The sequence below is a fragment of the Cornus florida genome, unplaced genomic scaffold (assembly GCF_030987335.1).
Source record: "Cornus florida cultivar Cherokee Brave unplaced genomic scaffold, ASM3098733v1 CherokeeBrave_3.0.0_Hap2_Chr11, whole genome shotgun sequence".
Taxonomy (NCBI): Eukaryota; Viridiplantae; Streptophyta; class Magnoliopsida; order Cornales; family Cornaceae; genus Cornus; species Cornus florida.
Window position 1 is genome coordinate 137,080,445 of NW_026775581.1, and position 19,203 is coordinate 137,099,647.

At 34.5% G+C, this 19,203-nt stretch overlaps 2 protein-coding genes across 3 annotated transcripts; both read left to right on the forward strand.

Annotated features, from left to right (window-relative positions):
- The first annotated feature begins 92 nt into the window (after positions 1-92).
- Positions 93-11,687, forward strand: LOC132282369 (protease Do-like 1, chloroplastic). 2 transcript variants are annotated; one of them, XM_059784024.1, is made up of 9 exons: positions 93-570; positions 2,131-2,253; positions 7,704-7,875; positions 8,355-8,392; positions 9,005-9,203; positions 9,344-9,496; positions 9,577-9,711; positions 9,856-9,954; positions 10,114-11,687. In XM_059784024.1, exons 1-8 carry the CDS (start codon positions 146-148, stop codon positions 9,931-9,933), a joined length of 1,323 nt encoding a protein of 440 aa, XP_059640007.1. In that variant the 5' UTR covers positions 93-145; the 3' UTR covers positions 9,934-9,954; positions 10,114-11,687. The 2 variants fall into 2 exon arrangements, with proteins under 2 accessions (XP_059640007.1, XP_059640006.1); XM_059784023.1 differs by lacking the exon at positions 10,114-11,687 and having other exon boundaries at positions 9,856-10,112.
- Positions 11,688-12,984: 1,297 nt separating this feature from the next.
- On the forward strand, positions 12,985-14,350 carry LOC132284992 (transcription factor WER-like). The gene is made up of 3 exons (XM_059787145.1): positions 12,985-13,312; positions 13,559-13,688; positions 13,892-14,350. Exons 1-3 carry the CDS (start codon positions 13,195-13,197, stop codon positions 14,325-14,327), a joined length of 684 nt encoding a protein of 227 aa, XP_059643128.1. The 5' UTR covers positions 12,985-13,194; the 3' UTR covers positions 14,328-14,350.
- The last annotated feature ends 4,853 nt before the right edge of the window (positions 14,351-19,203 follow it).

The window sequence follows — 19,203 nt, forward strand, 5'->3', positions numbered from 1 at the left end:
GAGCCTGTAATATAACTGGCGTATTATTGTCACTCATGCAGTGGCGATACAAAGTATACTGACGATACAGATCACATATCTCTCTGTATGCAAGCAAACTAATTAATTAATAAACAATCTCTTGGCAGCAGCTGTCCGCGCAGGAATGGCTGCATTTTCACCCGTCTCCGCTTTCTTCCCCGCTACACCTACTGCTACTCCAATTGTTTCTCGCTCTAGAATATCAAGATTCTATCCCTCCCCTAACAAAAGCCCTAATCATCTCTCTCCTATTCTCTCTGCTCTCCGCTACCGATCACACTGTAATTTTATTACCTTCTGCTCCAATAGTCCTTCTAGATTCCACAAGCTTCTATTCACCAGAAACCACTTGGCATCATCTTTGGACACGTTGTTGGTTCTCTTCTCCTCTGTAGTTTTGTCTTTCACTCTTTTCATCGCCGATGTTGATTCGGCTTCAGCCTTTGTAGTGACTTCGCCTAGGAAATTGCAGTCCGATGAGCTCGCTACGGTTCGTCTTTTTAAAGAAAACACGCCTTCAGTTGTCTACATCACCAATCTTGCTGCCCGGTAACACTACTTGTGTTTAATTTTGAATTGTAGTGTATTTAGCCCAGTTTGGTTCTATTTAGGGTGATTCTTGTGTTTGATTATATTTTAATGCTTTACAATCACTATTTCAGAACAAGAATTGCATTCGAACTAATATGAACGGATTAGTTTGGTTCTGTTTAGGGTGATTCCTGTGTTTGATCATATTTTAATGCTTTACAATCACTATTTCAGAACAAGAATTGCATTCGAACTAATATGAACGGATTAGTTTCTAGATTAAAATCACAATGATCAGTGAGGACGACTTTCGATATTTATAGTAGGATAAAAAAGAATAAAAAAAAATCATATAACTTGTGGCGGAGATCTTTTTAATTACCTTACTAAGAATGTATTTCAATTAAGACAAATCTTGACTATGGATTCTCATCTCTTACCAATTTAGATTTTTTTAAGTAAGTGGTTTCCAATCATTGAGTTTGATTCTCTCTCTAAATTGGATACATTGTTCATCTACAAAGGTTCGCTAATAAGAATGTATTTCAATTAAGACAAATCTTGACTATGGATTCTCATCTCTTACCAATTTAGATTTTTTTAAATAAGTGGTTTCCAATCATTGAGTTTGATTCTCTCTCTAAATTGGATACATTGTCCATCTACAGAGGTTCGCTAAATTGTTCATATAAATTTCTTCATGTGGTGGTTCAATTGGATCTTTATCTCACATTAGGCCAGAAAATCAAAATATTTTCTTCATTCGGATCTTGTTACACAGTAAATTCTCTGTTTTTCTTCCTTTTTATTTATTTTTATTTTTTTAATTTTTTTTTTTCCATTTTTTTGTAACAGACAATATGCCTTCATTATTGAATTAGGCAATGTATATTTATATATTTTTTACCATTATATAATAACATGCTCTCTGATTTCCACACTGAATATATCTTTCTATTTTTTTTTTTTCTTTTGACATCTTCAATTTTTCATATCACTGCAAGTGAATCTATTCATAGCTGAGATTCTGGGACAACAAATAATGTTGATCTACTCTTTGACTTAAGAGATAAGATGTAAAACTTGAGGGAGCTAAACAGTGTCAAATAGGAACAATGTGAGAGATGAGAGAAAATTTTAAAAGAAGAAGAAGAAGAGCTAAATACGGTAAAGAATGTATAACTTTAAGAATTTTTAAGGGGCAACAATATTAGAAATTATGTATATAAAATAAAAAGAAAAAGAGAAGTGGGCCAGTGAATGAACTGGATCCCTTCATGGCTCCAATTCTGACGATGATCAATATATAATGTGAGGAGCCGTGTCGTTGAATCCATATATTTTATTTCCTTTTGTGTGGCAAAATGAAATGGTTAGGTCTGTAACTTGGGGTGGAGTCCACCCAAGCAATGCTAAATACTAAGCGTGTATCCAGTTTGCCTCTCCAAACGCTCTAAACTAATAAGACCAACGGTCAGATACGGCTTTTTATTTCATTTTGTATAAAAGTTTTCTGTTTTTTAGGTTTAAGTAAAATAGGTCATGGGATTTGATTTTGATGTGATATATGTGTTCTAGGCAGGATGCATTTACATTGGATGTGTTGGAGGTGCCTCAGGGCTCTGGATCAGGCTTTGTTTGGGATAAAGAAGGCCACATTGTCACAAATTATCATGTGATTCGTGGTGCATCTGATCTCAGGTTGGTTGGGTTTATTTAAATTTTTTTTTTTCCCCTTGGTCATGGTTTCTGTTCTGTTTAAGTGGTGCAATCAATTCTTTGTCCCTTCATAATTTTTTTTTTTTGTGAATCAGAACAATGCTGTTTTTTGTTTTATTGGCATTATCTGGTATCTCTACGTAATAACTTGGAAACTATTGTGAGTGCTAGGAAGTGGGAACATCATTAGTGATTTAGTTCAAGATGCGCTTGATTGCATGATGATCTGACCATGGGCCAAAGATAAGGTGGTTTTTGGAAGACTAATTGGCCCTTTTGGTTTTCAAATTTGAAACTTTTGTGTTCCCTCACTGTGTACCATGGTGTCTAACCACAAAGAAGACATGATGGAAAATGAGTGGAGGAAAAATACAATAGTATCAATTTTCAAGAAATAAAAGGGATATAATTAAATTAGTGAGTCATAGAATGAAACTATGAAGGGTAATAACACAAAGATTAAGTAATGAATCTACGGTATCGTATAACGAATTTGGATTTATGCAACGGAGATTAACAATGAGGTGAGACTAGATTAGTTGAAGAACGTAGGAGTTAGCAAAGAGATCTACATATGATTTTTATAGACTTAGAAAAAGCGTAAAGATATGTGAACATGAAAACTAAAGTTTGTTTAATATGTGGTGAGACTAGCGAGTTCTATATAAACTTTAGATGAAATGTGGAGAATTGCCTTAGAATGAAAAGGATTGAGAATTAGTCAAAGCTAAAATAGAGTATATGAAATGTAAATTTATTAAATATTTGGATCTTGATAATATAATGGTCACACTTCAAAACCGTGATTATTTAAAATAATTATTTTCGATTTTTAGTTCGATAATACAAAGGGATGGAGAGATAGATGGTAATATAACTAATAAAATAGGATCAGGGTGGACAATACAGAGACAATCTAGGGGCATTTATTCGATAAAAGAATAACGAGTAGGTTAAAAGAAAAATTCTATAGGACCGTTATTAGAATGCTGAGCTTTAAAAAAGAAACGAAGAACACCTCCATCATGTAGCGGAAATAGGAACTAAAACAGAGTATATGAAATGTAAATTTATTAAATATTTGGATCTTGATAATATAATGATCAAGCTTCAAAACCGATGGAGTATTCAAAATAATTATTTTCGATTTTTAATTCGATAATACAAAAGGATGGAGAGAGAGATAGTACTCCCTGTCCCACTTTAGATGTCCACTTCTAAAATTCTAACTTTTTAAGAGTTTGACTTTTAATACTTTTTTATTGCAAATGTATTTCCACCCTCTGTGTTGAATTGGTGGGGTTCAAAGTGATGTTATTTTTTACTTTTATCCTCTCAATGCAATAAGGGTAAATTGGGAAGGTTAGAACATATAATACGTTGTGGGACAACTAAACATGGAAAGATGGACTATTAATATGGGACGGAGGGAGTAATATAACTAGTAAATAGGATTAGGGTGGACAATATGGAGACAATCTAGTTGCATTTATGCTATAAAATAATAACAAATAGGTTAAAAGAAAATTTCTATACGATTGTTATTAGACCAACTATTCTACATGGAGTAGAATGCTGAGCTTTAAAAAAGAAACAAGAACAACACCTTCATGTAGCGGAAATAGGAACGTTAAGATGGATGGTTAGAGTGACTAGAAGAGATAGTGTTACATATGACAGTGTGAGAGAAAAATTAGGAGTGACACCCAAGTGAGAAAATAAGATTAAGAGTAAACTTGGATGGTATGGACACATACAACGAAGGCCATTAGATGCGCAAGTAAGAAGAGGAAGATTAGTTCTCATAGAGTGTAAGAAACTGAGAGGGCGACCAAATTAACGTGGTATGAAGTTATTAAATATGATTTTTAAAAGGTAAATATAATAGGAAATATAATGAATAATAGAAAAGAAAAGAAAAAAAAGGATTCATCTGGCCGACCCCATGTATATGGAATTAACTATTAAGGCAAGGATGATGGCCTTGTCATACATTTTTCTGAGGTGGCCCTTGGCTGTGGGGATCAGATTCACAGACATTTTATAGAAAGTTCATTGATCTCTCTTTCGGCAAGTCCTGAGGTTGTTTGATTGAAGGTGCTGGCTTATGAAGATTTCTAAATTCTATATGACTGCAAATTCGTCCATGGATCAGTTGAACAATCATCTTGCTTTACTGTAAGATAGTACGGAGTAGCTTTTAGAAAACCGTAAGCCATCCCAGACCCATACTGTTGGAATTACTACGAACAACTGTTTTTGTAGATAAGAGGTGGCTGGGTAATCGAATTGAATTTTACTCTTTTACCGTCACTTAAAAAATGACATTCGGGCAGTAAGGAATTGTTGTCTGATTCTCAGTCCTCACTGTTAGTTATGTTTTAATCACCTTGTACCAGCCTTGTTTTGGTCCTTGGTAATTTTGGGAACTTAGGAAGCAGTTGTTATATAACTTTCTATAAGATAAAAATAAAGGTATAGGTTCAAATGATATTTTAATTGAGTCTATCGTTTATGATGATGCAATAAACCTAACTGCCTCCCATCCCTCAACTAATTTGTTGAACTTCTGAAGATGCTAAGAAAATGCTTGAAGATTGGAGGAATAGGACTCGAATGCCTCTATCTAAGAACAAATGAGATATTTAGACTCTAGAGCTACATGAATTATTCAAGGATTCTTGCTCTTACTACGAAACTTTGAAAGAGAATGATTAAGTTTAAGACATGAAACTGGGGTTTTGTAACATAGTTTGAAGAGAATGAACCGCAATGGAGGCTGTTTTTTCACTGGGAAAAAAGAGAGGAAAAAAAGGCGAATTTGAACCGTTTGGGACATATCCTAAACCACGTCGTTTGGGATTACAAGAAACCCACTATAACCATAATTCAACAGACTCATCTCGTTCTGCAACCCTATCAATTATGTATGATCATTTAGGCATGTGTGCTGTTTAGTTCAGTTATTTAAAATTGAGTACTTTGCATATCATTGGTAATTCCTAAACTCATCTTATTACAACTCATCTCTATTTTATGTATATAATTGTAATATATGTATAACTATCTTAAATTATCACAACCATAAGTCCTGAAACCATAGGCCTCAAACTACACCCAGGATCATACATGCATGATATATATACATGCATATTTATATTTATTCCAATCAATTTACTGAACCATTATGTCAATCTATCTATGTGTGTGTGACATGTAAAATGAAGACCCGGCCATTACTACTTGTGTCCAGTACTAATCTAATCTTCATTCTAAACACATGTATACTAGTTCAAATATAATCAACAAAGTTATGAATTATGTGAACCTTAGATAATCAGATCTTATATATGAGTGCACTTGCATGAAAATGAAATATGTATAGATACAAATATAAGTTTTATACATATATATATTTTTATTAACATTTTCATAAATGGATTCAAATAGTAGGATAATAATAACATGGCCTTCACAGATTTTCTCATGCATATCAATTTTATATTCGTATTGACATAAATTATATATGTATACTCCAGTTAGGATGATATATGTTAGCAATGGCTTCTTGAGCTCGAAGATGATACCATGTTCATGTAAGAGAGAAAGAGGGAGCCAGCTTAGTGTTGAGTACTATGAGAGGTTGAAAATTGAGAGAGAGGTCACTGGAGAGAGAGTTGAGAGAGGTTAAAAATTGAAAATGTATATAAAAATTGCCAAGGGACATTTTTCGGCATGTTAAAAGGGAAAAAATGGGATTAGACATGATTTTACATATATCATAGTTAATGGAGTTTCTCTAATGGAAAGTTAACTGAAGGGTGATCCTTTGCTACATTTTTCAAAAAGTAGGGGATCAACCACGCATTAAATTTTAGGGGGTCATCATGCACAAAAACAATAATATAGGGGTGTTTTCTGCACTTTACCCAATATAATATAATAATGAGGATGATCTGAAATAGAAAATTATAATTTACTACTTAAATGAGGTGTCAATTATTGTGAGAAATTGATTTCAATCCTCTGAGAAGCCTTGATGAATGCTGCCGCAAATAGGAGTGGAGTGATGTGTTTAAGATAATATTGAATGTATATTAGAGAAATGATATTTGCACGCCACGTTTTTTGTTCTTGCACTCCACTTGCTTTTTTAAAAAGGAAAAAAACGCAATTGTACTTTAAAAGTACTCACACTACATTAATATCCAAAAAGTACTATTGCACTCCATTTTTGAGGGGGTACTTATGTCGTTTCTTATATTATAAAAAAAAAAATCAAGTGGAGTGCAAAAATATACGGAAGTGGAGTGTGAATAGCACATCCCTATATATCAAGCTAAAGTGAAATTCATTTAACTGGATTCTAAGGCCGGATATGCTTGCACTACATAATGCAAGATGGTAAAATAAAAAATAATACCTTTAAGAAAGGAGTGTAATTGGAATGGGATGTCAAGCTGAGGTACTTTTTCATTCTTCCTCTTCTTGTGTTACTGGAAATGGGTGTAATCTATTTCCAGTTTTTCTTTCTGTGAAGTTAGAAATGCCTTCACTAATGAGCTTTGTACTTGTTACTTATATGAAGGACATGATGAGGAAAAATCATTTAAAGATGGTTTGGTGACGTAGGTCATGTCCAATGAAAATTCATTCTGTTAGCAAAGAATGGTTTATTCACAGAGAGAGAGATATAGAGAAATGGTTTGGTGACTTGGGTCATGTCCAATGAAAAACAATTTCTGTAAGCAAAGAGTGCTTTATTCAGGTTGAAATTTCTATTACAATAGGCACGTGAGTGCCCTTTCTTCAGCGCTCCCCCTATCTATTAATCTCCTTTGTTCATAGATCTTGCAGGAGTGATATAGAAAGAATGTGGAGAATGTAGTGAGACTATATATGATGGCTCATTATTAAACGGAAGATATGGCATATTAGAGGAGAATTCTTACATATAGAATGGATAGCCAACTCTAACAAGTTGAACGGTTAAGGATTTTTTTTATTGATTTGAGTTGGTGTGGATGTTGTTGGACTATATTAATATCTGAATTCTGGATTGTCCTGATTTCACCCTTTTACTTTTGTTTGCAGTTTAAGCTATTAGTTACCCTTTGCATATATTCATCCAATTTAATTTTTGTCTGTTGGGATGCATGGAATTCCTTTATGATTAAAGTCGTTGAATTATATTTTGGTTTGACATTAGATATGGTTCTGACTGAGAGCAGCCACTTAGTGCGAAATAATGTTAAAGGTAGGTATGTGACCGTTATACTCCTAGCATCTTTGCAAGCGGGACCAACACTGAGCAGTGGCCTCTGTTTTATTTTTGGATTTATATGGAAGTGTACCTGAAATTCATTTATACAGGTTTAATAAGCTTCTTATATATATATTTTTGGAATTACATTTGTGCAATTTTTGTTCAGGGTCACTCTTTCTGACCAGACAACTTTTGATGCACAAGTTGTTGGATTTGACCAAGATAAGGATGTAGCTGTGTTGCATGTTGATGCACCCAAAGACAAACTGAGACCCATTCCTGTTGGTGTGTCCGCGGACTTGCTTGTTGGCCAAAAGGTGTATGCCATCGGAAATCCTGTGAGTATGAAATTACTGCTAACAAATTATATTGATATCTTTTTTTTCTGTGAATGGTAGCTTAAATGTATTGTTTCAACCATTTATTTGATTCTTTTCCCACTTCTTACCAACAATAACTGATTTACAGTTGGGAACACGGTTACATATAGAATTCTAAAAATTTCATTGAGTTCCAATTAGAACAGCTGCTTTTCTCAATCATGAACATGATAAATGCCTTAACAAATAGAATTGGGAAAGATATTAAACACTTTCAGTAAGTATTTCAATTCATAAAACTCAAAGAAGAATTTGACAGGACATTGGTGTCCCTTAGACACTTCTCTTGAATGGCAAATTTGATAAATTAGTGTCTTGTGAAATTTACAATTATCATGTACTTTGAATGATTTAGTTAAATGCACATTGTGGTTGATGATGTGATTGAACTTCACTGACAAATCGATTTCTTTGTTCAAATGTGTTTGTTTTTCCAGTTTGGACTTGACCATACACTTACAACTGGTGTCATCAGGTATGAAGTTTGGGCAATGCATTTCTTACACATAATTTAATTATATTTTGTCTAGTGAAACAGTTCCAAATATAGCTTTTGTGAAAACTATTGCAACTTTGGGTAGAACATGCTGCTAAATGGTTACTGGAATTTTGATCTAAAGGACAACTTTTAGTTGGGAGAAATTGAGGAATCATATAAAGGTAAATGACCTTTCAGTGAATGTCCAATGGATGGTACTTATTAGAAAAAGCTTGAATAAATTGTAAAATATGATGTGGCACATCATACCTGCAAGTAAGATTTTTTGAGAGACAAGACCCTTAATCCTTATGTTGACTATTTTGGGATTTCTTTGCTGATCTTGTTCTGCCATTCAGCTCTTTGCGGAGTTATATCCTGATGCATGTGCAAATGAAGTACAAGAAATAGTGACAATTGGTAAATTTGTTGCGAGTGTAGTCAGCTAAGGTGATAAAATGTACTGAAGTGTACATTTCACCGTTAAAACTAAAATTAACCCATTACCATGCATATTGGTCCTCTTTGTCTGTGCTACTGTTATGGATACATATTAGCTTTTGCCTTACTAATGTTATCATTTTAAAAGGTTCTTTATGTATTCTTTAGTGGGCTTAGGAGAGAAATCAGTTCTGCTGCTACTGGCCGTCCGATCCAGGATGTTATACAGACAGATGCTGCCATCAACCCCGGTAATAGTGGAGGGCCACTTCTTGATAGTTCAGGAAGCCTTATTGGGATAAATACAGCTATATACTCTCCATCTGGTGCATCCTCTGGCGTTGGATTTTCAATTCCAGTCGACACTGTAGGTTTATTTTTTAACCTTGTTTTCCTAATTGTATGTAATCTTTAGGTTAGGCATCATGTAAAATTAATAGAGGAAGATAATTCTGTCTCCCTCTTGCTTTAGAGTAAGTCACTAATCCAGCTTTGTCACATGGGTAGGTGAATGGTATTGTTGACCAGTTGGTGAAGTTTGGGAAAGTCACAAGGCCAATTTTAGGAATTAAATTTGCTCCTGATCAGTCTGTGGAGCAACTGGGTGTTAGTGGGGTTCTTGTCTTAGATGCTCCTGCAAATGGTCCAGCTGGCAAAGCAGTATGTTCGTTTTTCTTGTGTATTTTTTAGATTAAGGAAATGTTTTGTTCACACAAAATTAAATAATCTCAAAACTGCAGGGTCTGCTATCAACTAAACGTGATGCCTATGGCAGACTTATTTTGGGAGATATCATAACATCTGTAAATGGAAAAAAGGTCACTAATGGGAGTGATTTGTACAGAGCTCTTGACCAATGTAAAGTGGGTGAAACGGTATGTGCTGGTTTAATTTCCTTATTTACTAATTGTTTCCATTATGTGTTTGGTTGGGATTGAGATGATTCATGTTTTTTTCACTTTGGTATATGTTTTTAAGGAAAAATACTTTGTCAAATATTCATTTGTCTTGATGTTCAGGTGACTGTGGAGGTGCTGCGCGGTGATCACAAAGAGAAGATCCCTGTAATCCTTGAGCCAAAACCTGATGAGTCGTGATACCCCAAATTAAACAAGCATGTAAGATTTAAGTATTATGCAAACACTAGGAAATGTCCATTGTTCTGTTGTGCTGCTGCTGTAATTGTTTCGTAGTGTATAGGTATTGTAAATATTCCAGTTGTTGTGCTATCTATCTTTGGTCGCAAGTGATTATGCCGATGACTTGATTTTGTACAGCTATCTTTCTTCAAGGTGAAAACAGAGGCTGTGAACAAACTCCAGTGACTTAGGCAAGAGACCCCTTTCCATTTTCTATATAGTAAGTGTTTATTATTACAAGTAAAAGTCAACTTGTACCCTAAAATTTGAATCAGTAAAAAAAAGTCCTTCAAGGTTAAAGCATTTCAGTAAATGTGATGGTACCAGAAAGAGAGAGACTTTAAAAACTTTGGAGGGTCCTGAAGTAGTTAGTGATTGTTGGTACCACTCAATCGAGTGAGAGAGACATTTGAGAACTTTAGAGAAGTACTGACACCAAATTCAAAGAGTGTTATTGAATTTGGTGGCCCAAACAATTGATGGATTGAGTTACTGGGTTGCACGTACCGAACAGGGTTTCAGTGGGTATTTAGTATCATGTTGAAGGACAAACCAACGTTGTGGTCCTCAACTTGAAGGAATCATGACATCCTCTTTAGTATATGTTTGTATCCTGCAAGGGTAGCACTTTTAACTAAGTGGTGGTGTTACACGCTTACCCAATTTACCCAAAAAAATAAGTGTGCAATCTCTTCTTGTACAAAATGTAATTACTTTGTTTTATTTACCAAGGTGTAAGAAAACTAAAGACACCACTGCGGGCTGTACTTTAATGGTGTTTCTCCTAATTCTGCGACTTATTGGCATCTCTACTCTCTTCCAAAATAGGAGATAAGAGTTCAAGTTCTCCTACAGACAAAAAGGAGTATGAATTTTTAGCCGATAAAAAATAAATAAATAAATAAATATCTACTTTGAAAGAGAGGGGAGGGGTTCAATTTTTGGTTAAAAGTTGAGTGACACAATTGTTCATAAAAAAGCACTCTGGGACTATATAATTATTTTTAAAAATTATTCAATTTTAAAAGGTATATATATTTTTAGAGAAGTGTGAATATCATATTCAAATTAAATTTTTTGTTCAAGATTGTGCATGAAAACTGATGATGCATTATATTCAAATAAATATAGTTTATTCACAAAAATATAATAAAATTGATTGCGCAGGTGCAAGAGACTTTAATTAGTATTTTTGCCCATAGAATTCACATGAAAAAAAAGAGTATGGTAAAATCTAATTCAAAAGTTTTTTTTTTTTTACCAGTTAACAAGCAACTACCCTGAAAAGGACAAGCGACTGAGTATTACCCTAATAAATATTTGATCCAGTGGGGAAGGTGAGAAGAATAATGGAGCGTATTTATTGGTGCAGATGCCAATAAATATTTTGGTATGTAGCATTTGTTTCATTTCCAGTCAAAGTTGCCTCTTCCATGCATGCCATCACAATATTACCACTGCTTGCACTTCCAGTTAACTTAAACCTCCAATATTTTATATATAGATATATATTGTATATATTAATGTCAATGCTATTAATTAATTTGCCCAAAAAAAAAGCGACATCTAAATTGAAACAGGGAAGATATATGTTAAAAGCAAGTATTATGTTGTCAGAATTGGTTAGATTGCTCATCTTATTTGGAAGGCTGTTGGAGTAATAACTAATCACCAACTCTTCACATTCTAACAGTGAATTTTTTTTTTTTTTTTTTTGGATTATTAAGGGGAAAAAAATGTATTTATAAATGGAAAGTTGGTATTTGTATTATAGATGCACCAATTATTTGGCAATCCCCAAAAGTCACTGACTGGTGAGAAATTAAATCTTAAAGCTGGGGCACTTTACCCAAAATCCACATACAGGGGGTGAGGTTGAACTGGAGTTTAATAAAATAGGACTGCCAAAGTTAAATTCATTACTACTAGTAGTATTAATTGGAAATGGTAATAATTAATTGGTTACAATTGGAATAAGGTTGTGTTCATGGGCATTGCCATTATAAACAATCAATAAGGGGCTGTCAAACCCCTCCAACATACTATTGTCAATTAATTAACTTTTATATATATATATATATATATATATATTAATTAGGCCAATAACTTTGGTATAATTAATGGGAATATACGAGTAATTAATATGAATGCAATCTCAACACAATAAATTCCGAAAATTTTGTGCTCTACAACAACTAACAAAAATAGCTCTTGCACTTAATGTGTTGATTTAAATGCCTACATTTGCATGTTGTTCTATGAACAAATTTTGTGCTCTACAACAACTAACAAAAATAGCTCTTGCACTTAATGTGTTGATTTAAATGCCTACATTTGCATGTTGTTCTATGAACTTGGGATAAATTGGGTCGCTTGTTTTTAAATTGGGTAGTTATATTAGGTCGAATTTTCAAAATGAATTGCTTGACCTATAATTTTTAATTAGTTCTTTTTAGAAAGTTGTGAGTCTCACTATCTTGTATTTTGCATATATGACAAATCAAAACTTATACAAATCACTTTAAATAATCCACCTAAGAATAATTCTTTTCAAATTTTATTTTCTTATATGTTATTAAACCAAAAATGATTTTTTTTTCTGCATTGCACATTGTCCTTTCGATACTTACAGTGTTTTTCAAAACATGTTTACATGATTAAAGAGTATTAATTTTCAACTTCTTCTCCCATAAACGAAATGTGTCAAGTTTCAACAACTTCTCTCTTAAGCGATTTATCAAACCTAAGTAGCAATTTATCATTAATTATGTACCAAAATTTGCAAAATTATTTAAATTTTCTTTTTCACAGCGATTACAAACAAAAAAGGAAAGAAAACCCATAGAGTAACTTTCCTACTTCTACTCTACTCTACTCCATTGGCATAAGGTTAATTAGCTGGAAAGGTCTAATCTAATTAATGACACCCCGCTCTATATTCTTGCATTGGTTTGTGTGCCTATCTGCATATCATATATTCAGTTTTCTAACGAAAATTACAGTAATAAATTATTAATTAATCATGAACTGTCTCTTCCATCATTATGACATCATCGTTTGAGACTTTTTTATGTAGAGAATGCATCGTGATGTTTTCTCATTGCAGTTCCTAACAACTACGTAGTGTATATATATACACACACATCCATATACAGACACGCGTCCAAATTCTTTCCAAGAATCCTACTCTTTCTCTCTGCACAAACACAACAACAAAGAATGGAAAGAGGGAATCATTACAAGAAAAGTTTGTGGACAGAAGAAGAAGACAAGATACTCATGGAGTACATAAGAGTGCATGGAAAAGGACACTGGAATCGTATTGCCAAGAAATCTGGTTAGGGCATGGCATATATATATATATATATATATATATATGCAGGCAGTTTCTCCGCCTCCTCTCCTTCTTCTTCTTCTTCTTCTTCTTCTTCTTCTTCTTCTTCTTTTTCTTCTTCTTCTTCTCTCTCTCTCTTTGGAATTCTCTTGGACTCTCTCTCTCTCTCTCTCTCCCTCCCTCCCTCCCTCCCTCCCTCTCACTCGTTGGATTTCTTTTGAATATTCTTGGTTTTGTAATGTGATGTAGGATTGAAGAGATGTGGAAAGAGTTGCAGATCAAGGTGGATGAATTACCTAAGCCCGAGTGTAAAGCGGGGCGACTTTACTGAGGAAGAAGAAGACCTCATCATTAGGCTTCATAATCTCCTTGGGAACAGGTTTTTCTTTTTTGGAGTACTGTATATATACCCACTGTATGAAATTGTATGACTTGTTATATATAATAAGTTCATGAAAAATACTAATTGTTCCAATATATTAATTAATGAGCATGCAGTCTCACTCTTGGAATATTTGGTCACAAACGTACTACATAGAGGCTTATAATTAAGGATTTGAAAATTAAAATTGTTGTATTTAGGTGGTCTTTAATTGCAAGAAGAGTACCGGGACGAACTGATAATCAAGTGAAGAATTACTGGAATACCCATTTGAGCAAAAAGCTGGGCATGAAGAAGAAAAATAGTAGAGTTGCTGTTCCTGCACTTGCAAACTCCACACCACTAGTGGAAGTGTGTGAGACACCCACAACAGCAGATCATTCAAATCATCATTGTTGTGGTAGCAGCAAGAGATCAATTTCAGCCACTGAATCCAAAGTAAATGAAGCCACTCCCAGTGGTACCACTGTTGAGGCCTCAGACATGCAAGGATCGACCATGATCCACGAGGAGGCCGAGGCCGGTTTTGTTGATTCTTTCTGGTTGTCTGACAATGATTTCAAATTAGATACCCCTAGCTTGATGGAGTTCTTAGATGGGTGTTCCTTTGATCTTGATTATTGGAATGGATTATAATTTCTTTCTTTCTTTCTTAACAATGACCCAGTCTTCAATAAATTTTCTATGAATTTACTGAATTAATTCCTGATTGAAGTAATAATTTTTAAACAATGAAAAGAAAGATGATTGAATATTTTGTTTCCATGAATCATGACTACTTCCTTAATTGTGGAACCAGCTTGTTGAATTGATCGAATGTACGTTTGCCAAACCATGAAGAACAAAATGACTCGATCAATTTTTGGAAATATGGCACACTTAGAAAATTTTGTTATCGATGTAAGTCACATAAAGCTGGAACAGGAGCGAGAGCGGGAGCGTGAGAGCGACAGAATTAAGTCATAAGCACTGAGAATTTGAGCAAGAGCGCGCTTGAAAAGTGTGAACAACACTTGTTAAAAAGAATTGTGTGACTTAGTTACAGATTGGCCATTTCAAGCCAAAATTGAATGTGATCATAAGACACCATCTTTTAATTTGTTTCACCAAATCACAGAGTGAAGTGCATATAGATATAGGAAAATATGAGATTGAAAGTTCTGTGTTTAATACAGTAATTATTGGTATGATAGGAAAATATAGCTAGTTTTGTCAGCAAAGATCACGAAAAACAACAGTGAGAATGAGGCAATGCAAGGACATGGATGAAGGCTATTTCCAAGGTGTGTGTGTGTCCATGGGTTGACAGTAAAACTGTTAAAAGAGTGTGTTTTTTAATTAATTAAGAAAGAGCAGACCACAAAAAGATATGCTCTCCAGAGAAACATCACAAATCCCTTCAGGTCTTGAATGCTCACCGCCCTGTTTTACCAACCCACATTAAATGACGAGGGTGTTGGAAGGAGGAGTGTGACTGCTGCTCATCCTGCATTTCGTATTATTAAATCTGACCGCATTGTGATCCTTGTTGGTTTTTTTTTTTTAATTTATTTTTGACCCAAATTAGTTGGTGCGGCTAATGTTATGACAGAAGTGATTATGATTACGATGGAATCAGTTCAACCTTTGTTTTGAATTAGTTGGACCTGCAACCCTAATTGAATCAGTTTAAAAAAAGTTGAAGATTGATATGGTAATTATTTCTACCAAATTGATCGATGAAGACTTGTCAAATAAGAAATTGTGTTTGAATAATCTATAAATAGAGATGGTGTGAGAGGTTTAAAGGTACAGAGACAAAAGATGTAAAGAATTTAAAGGTGATTGTTGTGACAAGAGGAGAGAGATATGTAAATCTGGAGTGTATAGATGTAGCCTCAAAAGAAATAATGAGTGATTGAGTGGGATTTTGATATCTGAATGTATATTCTTTTCCTTAATTCATAGTAGTGAAATCTCTCTCTTTCCATAGACTACCCCTCAAATTAGGCTGCAAGTTGGAATTGACCGGCCTAGCCCAACCCGAACCCAGCCTGAGATTTTTCGAATTGGGTTGGATTCACCAACGAATTGGGTTGGCTTTGGGTTGACACATTTCTACCTGCTCGAGTTAGAACATGGTCAATCCAAACCCAACCCGAATTCTTGTGAGAGGACACGCCGCCGCTCCTCTGTTGTCGCTGCAGCCGCTGTCGTCGTCCCTATACTGCCGTTGCCGCCGCCGTCGCCCCTCCCCCTCAGCCGCTGATCCACCGCCCTTGCCATCTTTCCGCCTCAGTCACTAAAATGCACCATATCGTGCCCATTCATCCCTTGATCTCCTACTCTCCGACTTAGGATTAGTCCAAACAGAGAGAGACTGTGCGATAGGGCACCTCTCTCTGACCCTCCAAATTCTTAGGTCAATTGTATTTTGACTCCTTTTTTTTTTTTCGATTTTAGAACTCATAATCTAAATAAAATAAAATAATGTATTTCTAACTTCATTGACGTGAATATCCCTAAATTTAGAATATCATAAAACACTATATAAATAAGAAAAGATATTTTCTAATTTCTAAGTAACATTTTTGTAGAATTCAACTGTGCATTTTTACAAAAATAACCTATATACATCATATATAGAGAAAGATGTATAACTGTGTTTCATTTTTTTTTTTTTTTTTCAAATCCTCTCTTTGAAGGCGCGGGGGAGGGGGGGGACTCAACCCATGAAACCCAGCCCGCCCCGTCCAAAATATTCGAGCTGGGATATGCCCATAACCCATGTTGGGTACAATTCGGGCTAACCAACTCAATCCAATTTCGGGTTGAGGTTGGGTTAGGACTGGGCTGGGTTGGGCTAGCCCAACTTACAGCCCTACTTAAAATTGGATAAACCATGTAAAATATTGTGTTATGTGTGAATGTGCATGATTATTATCTTCATATATATTTGTGTTAATGTGATGTGACGATACTTCCGTTGTATGTGATGAAGGAGTCATTTAACTCTCAATAACAGCCTACTGTTGAGTGGTTGACGAGAATTAATTATCCCTAACAATCCTTACATTACACAATACACAAATATGTAACTACGTCGACTTATAATTTACGTTTATAGTGAAAATAGACAAAGATATTTTACTATCCAAAAAAGAAAAAAGAAGAGATTATAAATTCGCTAGTCTCCAACCCTTTGCCACGCTCGCCCTTTATTTTAATTTTTAATGTCCTCTCGTAGCCCCGGCGCGCCGTGACCCAAGGCGAACAAGGTAGTCACCTAGGGCCTCAACATTTAGAGGCCTCAAAATTTTCGGCCCATGAACAATAAGCCCCCAAAAAATATATTTAGGGCCCTTCAATTACACAAATTCACATTCTCGTTAGCCCAATATTTCTCTCTCCAAATTTAGGGCCTCAAAAATTTATGTGCTTATTTTTTCATTTTAATGAAAATTTCGCACTCTTATAAATTTTTTATGAGTGTGAAACTTTTTTGTGTAAAAGGCCTCACATTTAAGTTCGTCTAAGACCACTTAAAATTTTGTCAATCTCATAACTGGCCCTTCTCGAACCCACTGCAAACCCTAACACCCTTACCTAGGGGGCGTTACAATAAAAATTAAAATTTGAATTCACTATTGACACGACAAAATGAATCGAATTAGTCACGTGACAACCGGATCTCAAAGCGACCCACAGTCAAGCAAAAGTCACGCCACAATTTTACTGAGATTATTTTGTGAAGTTTTTAATTTCGAATTAAAAAAACATTCCATATTATACGTAAGATAAAAGAGAAATTTGCCACCCTCGCCAACAATTATTCCAATAATTACATGTCCGATTTAACCTATGGACGAATGCGCAAACATACGTTTCATGCTTGTTTGAGTAATAACACTGGAGGTGAAGTACTGTCTATTGCTTAAGGTTGAATTAAATTTAGGTGGAAGTGTTTGAGCTAAATTTTGTTAATCAATCCTAGGACTCCACTTTCAGAGACCAATTTGTTTGTTGAATACTTGAATTGAAGATTTCATTATGAGAAACATCTAGATGCATCCTAATTCGAAAAAGTTGATTTTGACATACTGTGTGAATTGAATGTTGATGGAACCCACTTGTACAGTTTAGACAAGACATATATGGTGACTGATGGATGACAGAGATGAGGTCCTATCTCCAAAACATGGTTTTCGTGCTAATGTGAATCTAAATCGATTGATTGTATGTATATTGAATCTTATACGAGTAGTTTAATTTTTTAAAAATTCTAACTTTAAGAAAATTTTAAAAATTACACACAATTAAGGTGATGTTATAATGACAGGGGAAAAAAAAAAATTAACAACACTATGACAAATAAGTTGTTTTTTTGTATTAATTTTAATTTAATCTTAAGGGCACCATTTATTAAATTTATATTAGGAGCCATATTAGTCCTTATAACAACACAATGTAACAAATTTAATGATTATGTGGAGGAAGGGGTTTTTTGTTAAAAATTAAAAGTATAAAGGAATTTTATGCAATTTACCTTTTAAATCGATTGAGCATACGACGTTTTCTAATGAAAAATGATTCTTTCATTGAAATCTCAAATCTATTTATCTAACCTAGGGGTTTCTAATTTGAGACCCGAAAAGGTTGAAGAATGGGTTAAATAGTCCACACTATTAGAAAAGAATAATAATATTTACACAGATTTTTTAACCTATTTATTTTACCAAAGGGATTTCTATCTATTTAATAATGTAGATAAACTAAGGGTAAAGTACATAGACACCCCTTGAGGTTTGGGGTAAGGATAGGCAAATAAAATTTAGCCTATTTTGAAACAAAGACACCCCCTCAAGTTTGATACAGTAACCAAAGACACCCTAATGGTAATGAATTGACATTTTTGCCCTTTAATTTTTATATTGATCCATGTGAATATTGAAATTACCTTTTTAACCTCTTTCTTATGATCTTTATGTCAAAAATATCCTCATCCTTGACGTGGCAAACATGTGATAAAATATGGTCATCTTATTCGGACATAGTTACCTGGTACCAAAAAAATTAACAACAGTGATTTGTGGTCATCTTGTTTCTTTACTGTAATTTGAATTTTCATCGAAGAAAGCTTAATTTAGTTTCTAATTAGATATTTAGATCATGGCGACTGACGAGGTCTTGGTGCCCGACAAGAAAGCGAGAGTATGAGGCGTAAGTATTCGAGTGATTGCTTAAAATCAACATTGATTGGGTTGTTGTTGTTGGTGTCTTCGTCGGTGGAGCAATCGGAGGGAATAAACGAGAAGAAACAGGCGGAGTACCGCCGTCGACTCCTATGTTTCTCCTCTGCTTGCTTTCTCGGCGAACAAACCAGCGCCGTTGCGGGAGACGACATCGGAGTCACCATCGACAACTGATCTGAAAACTTCGTCTTCTCATTGTACCGCTTTGAAACCTAAATGTACAAAGGTTTGATCACCTTTAGGTACTTTTGCACTACATCTTTCGGAAACAACTTCGAAGA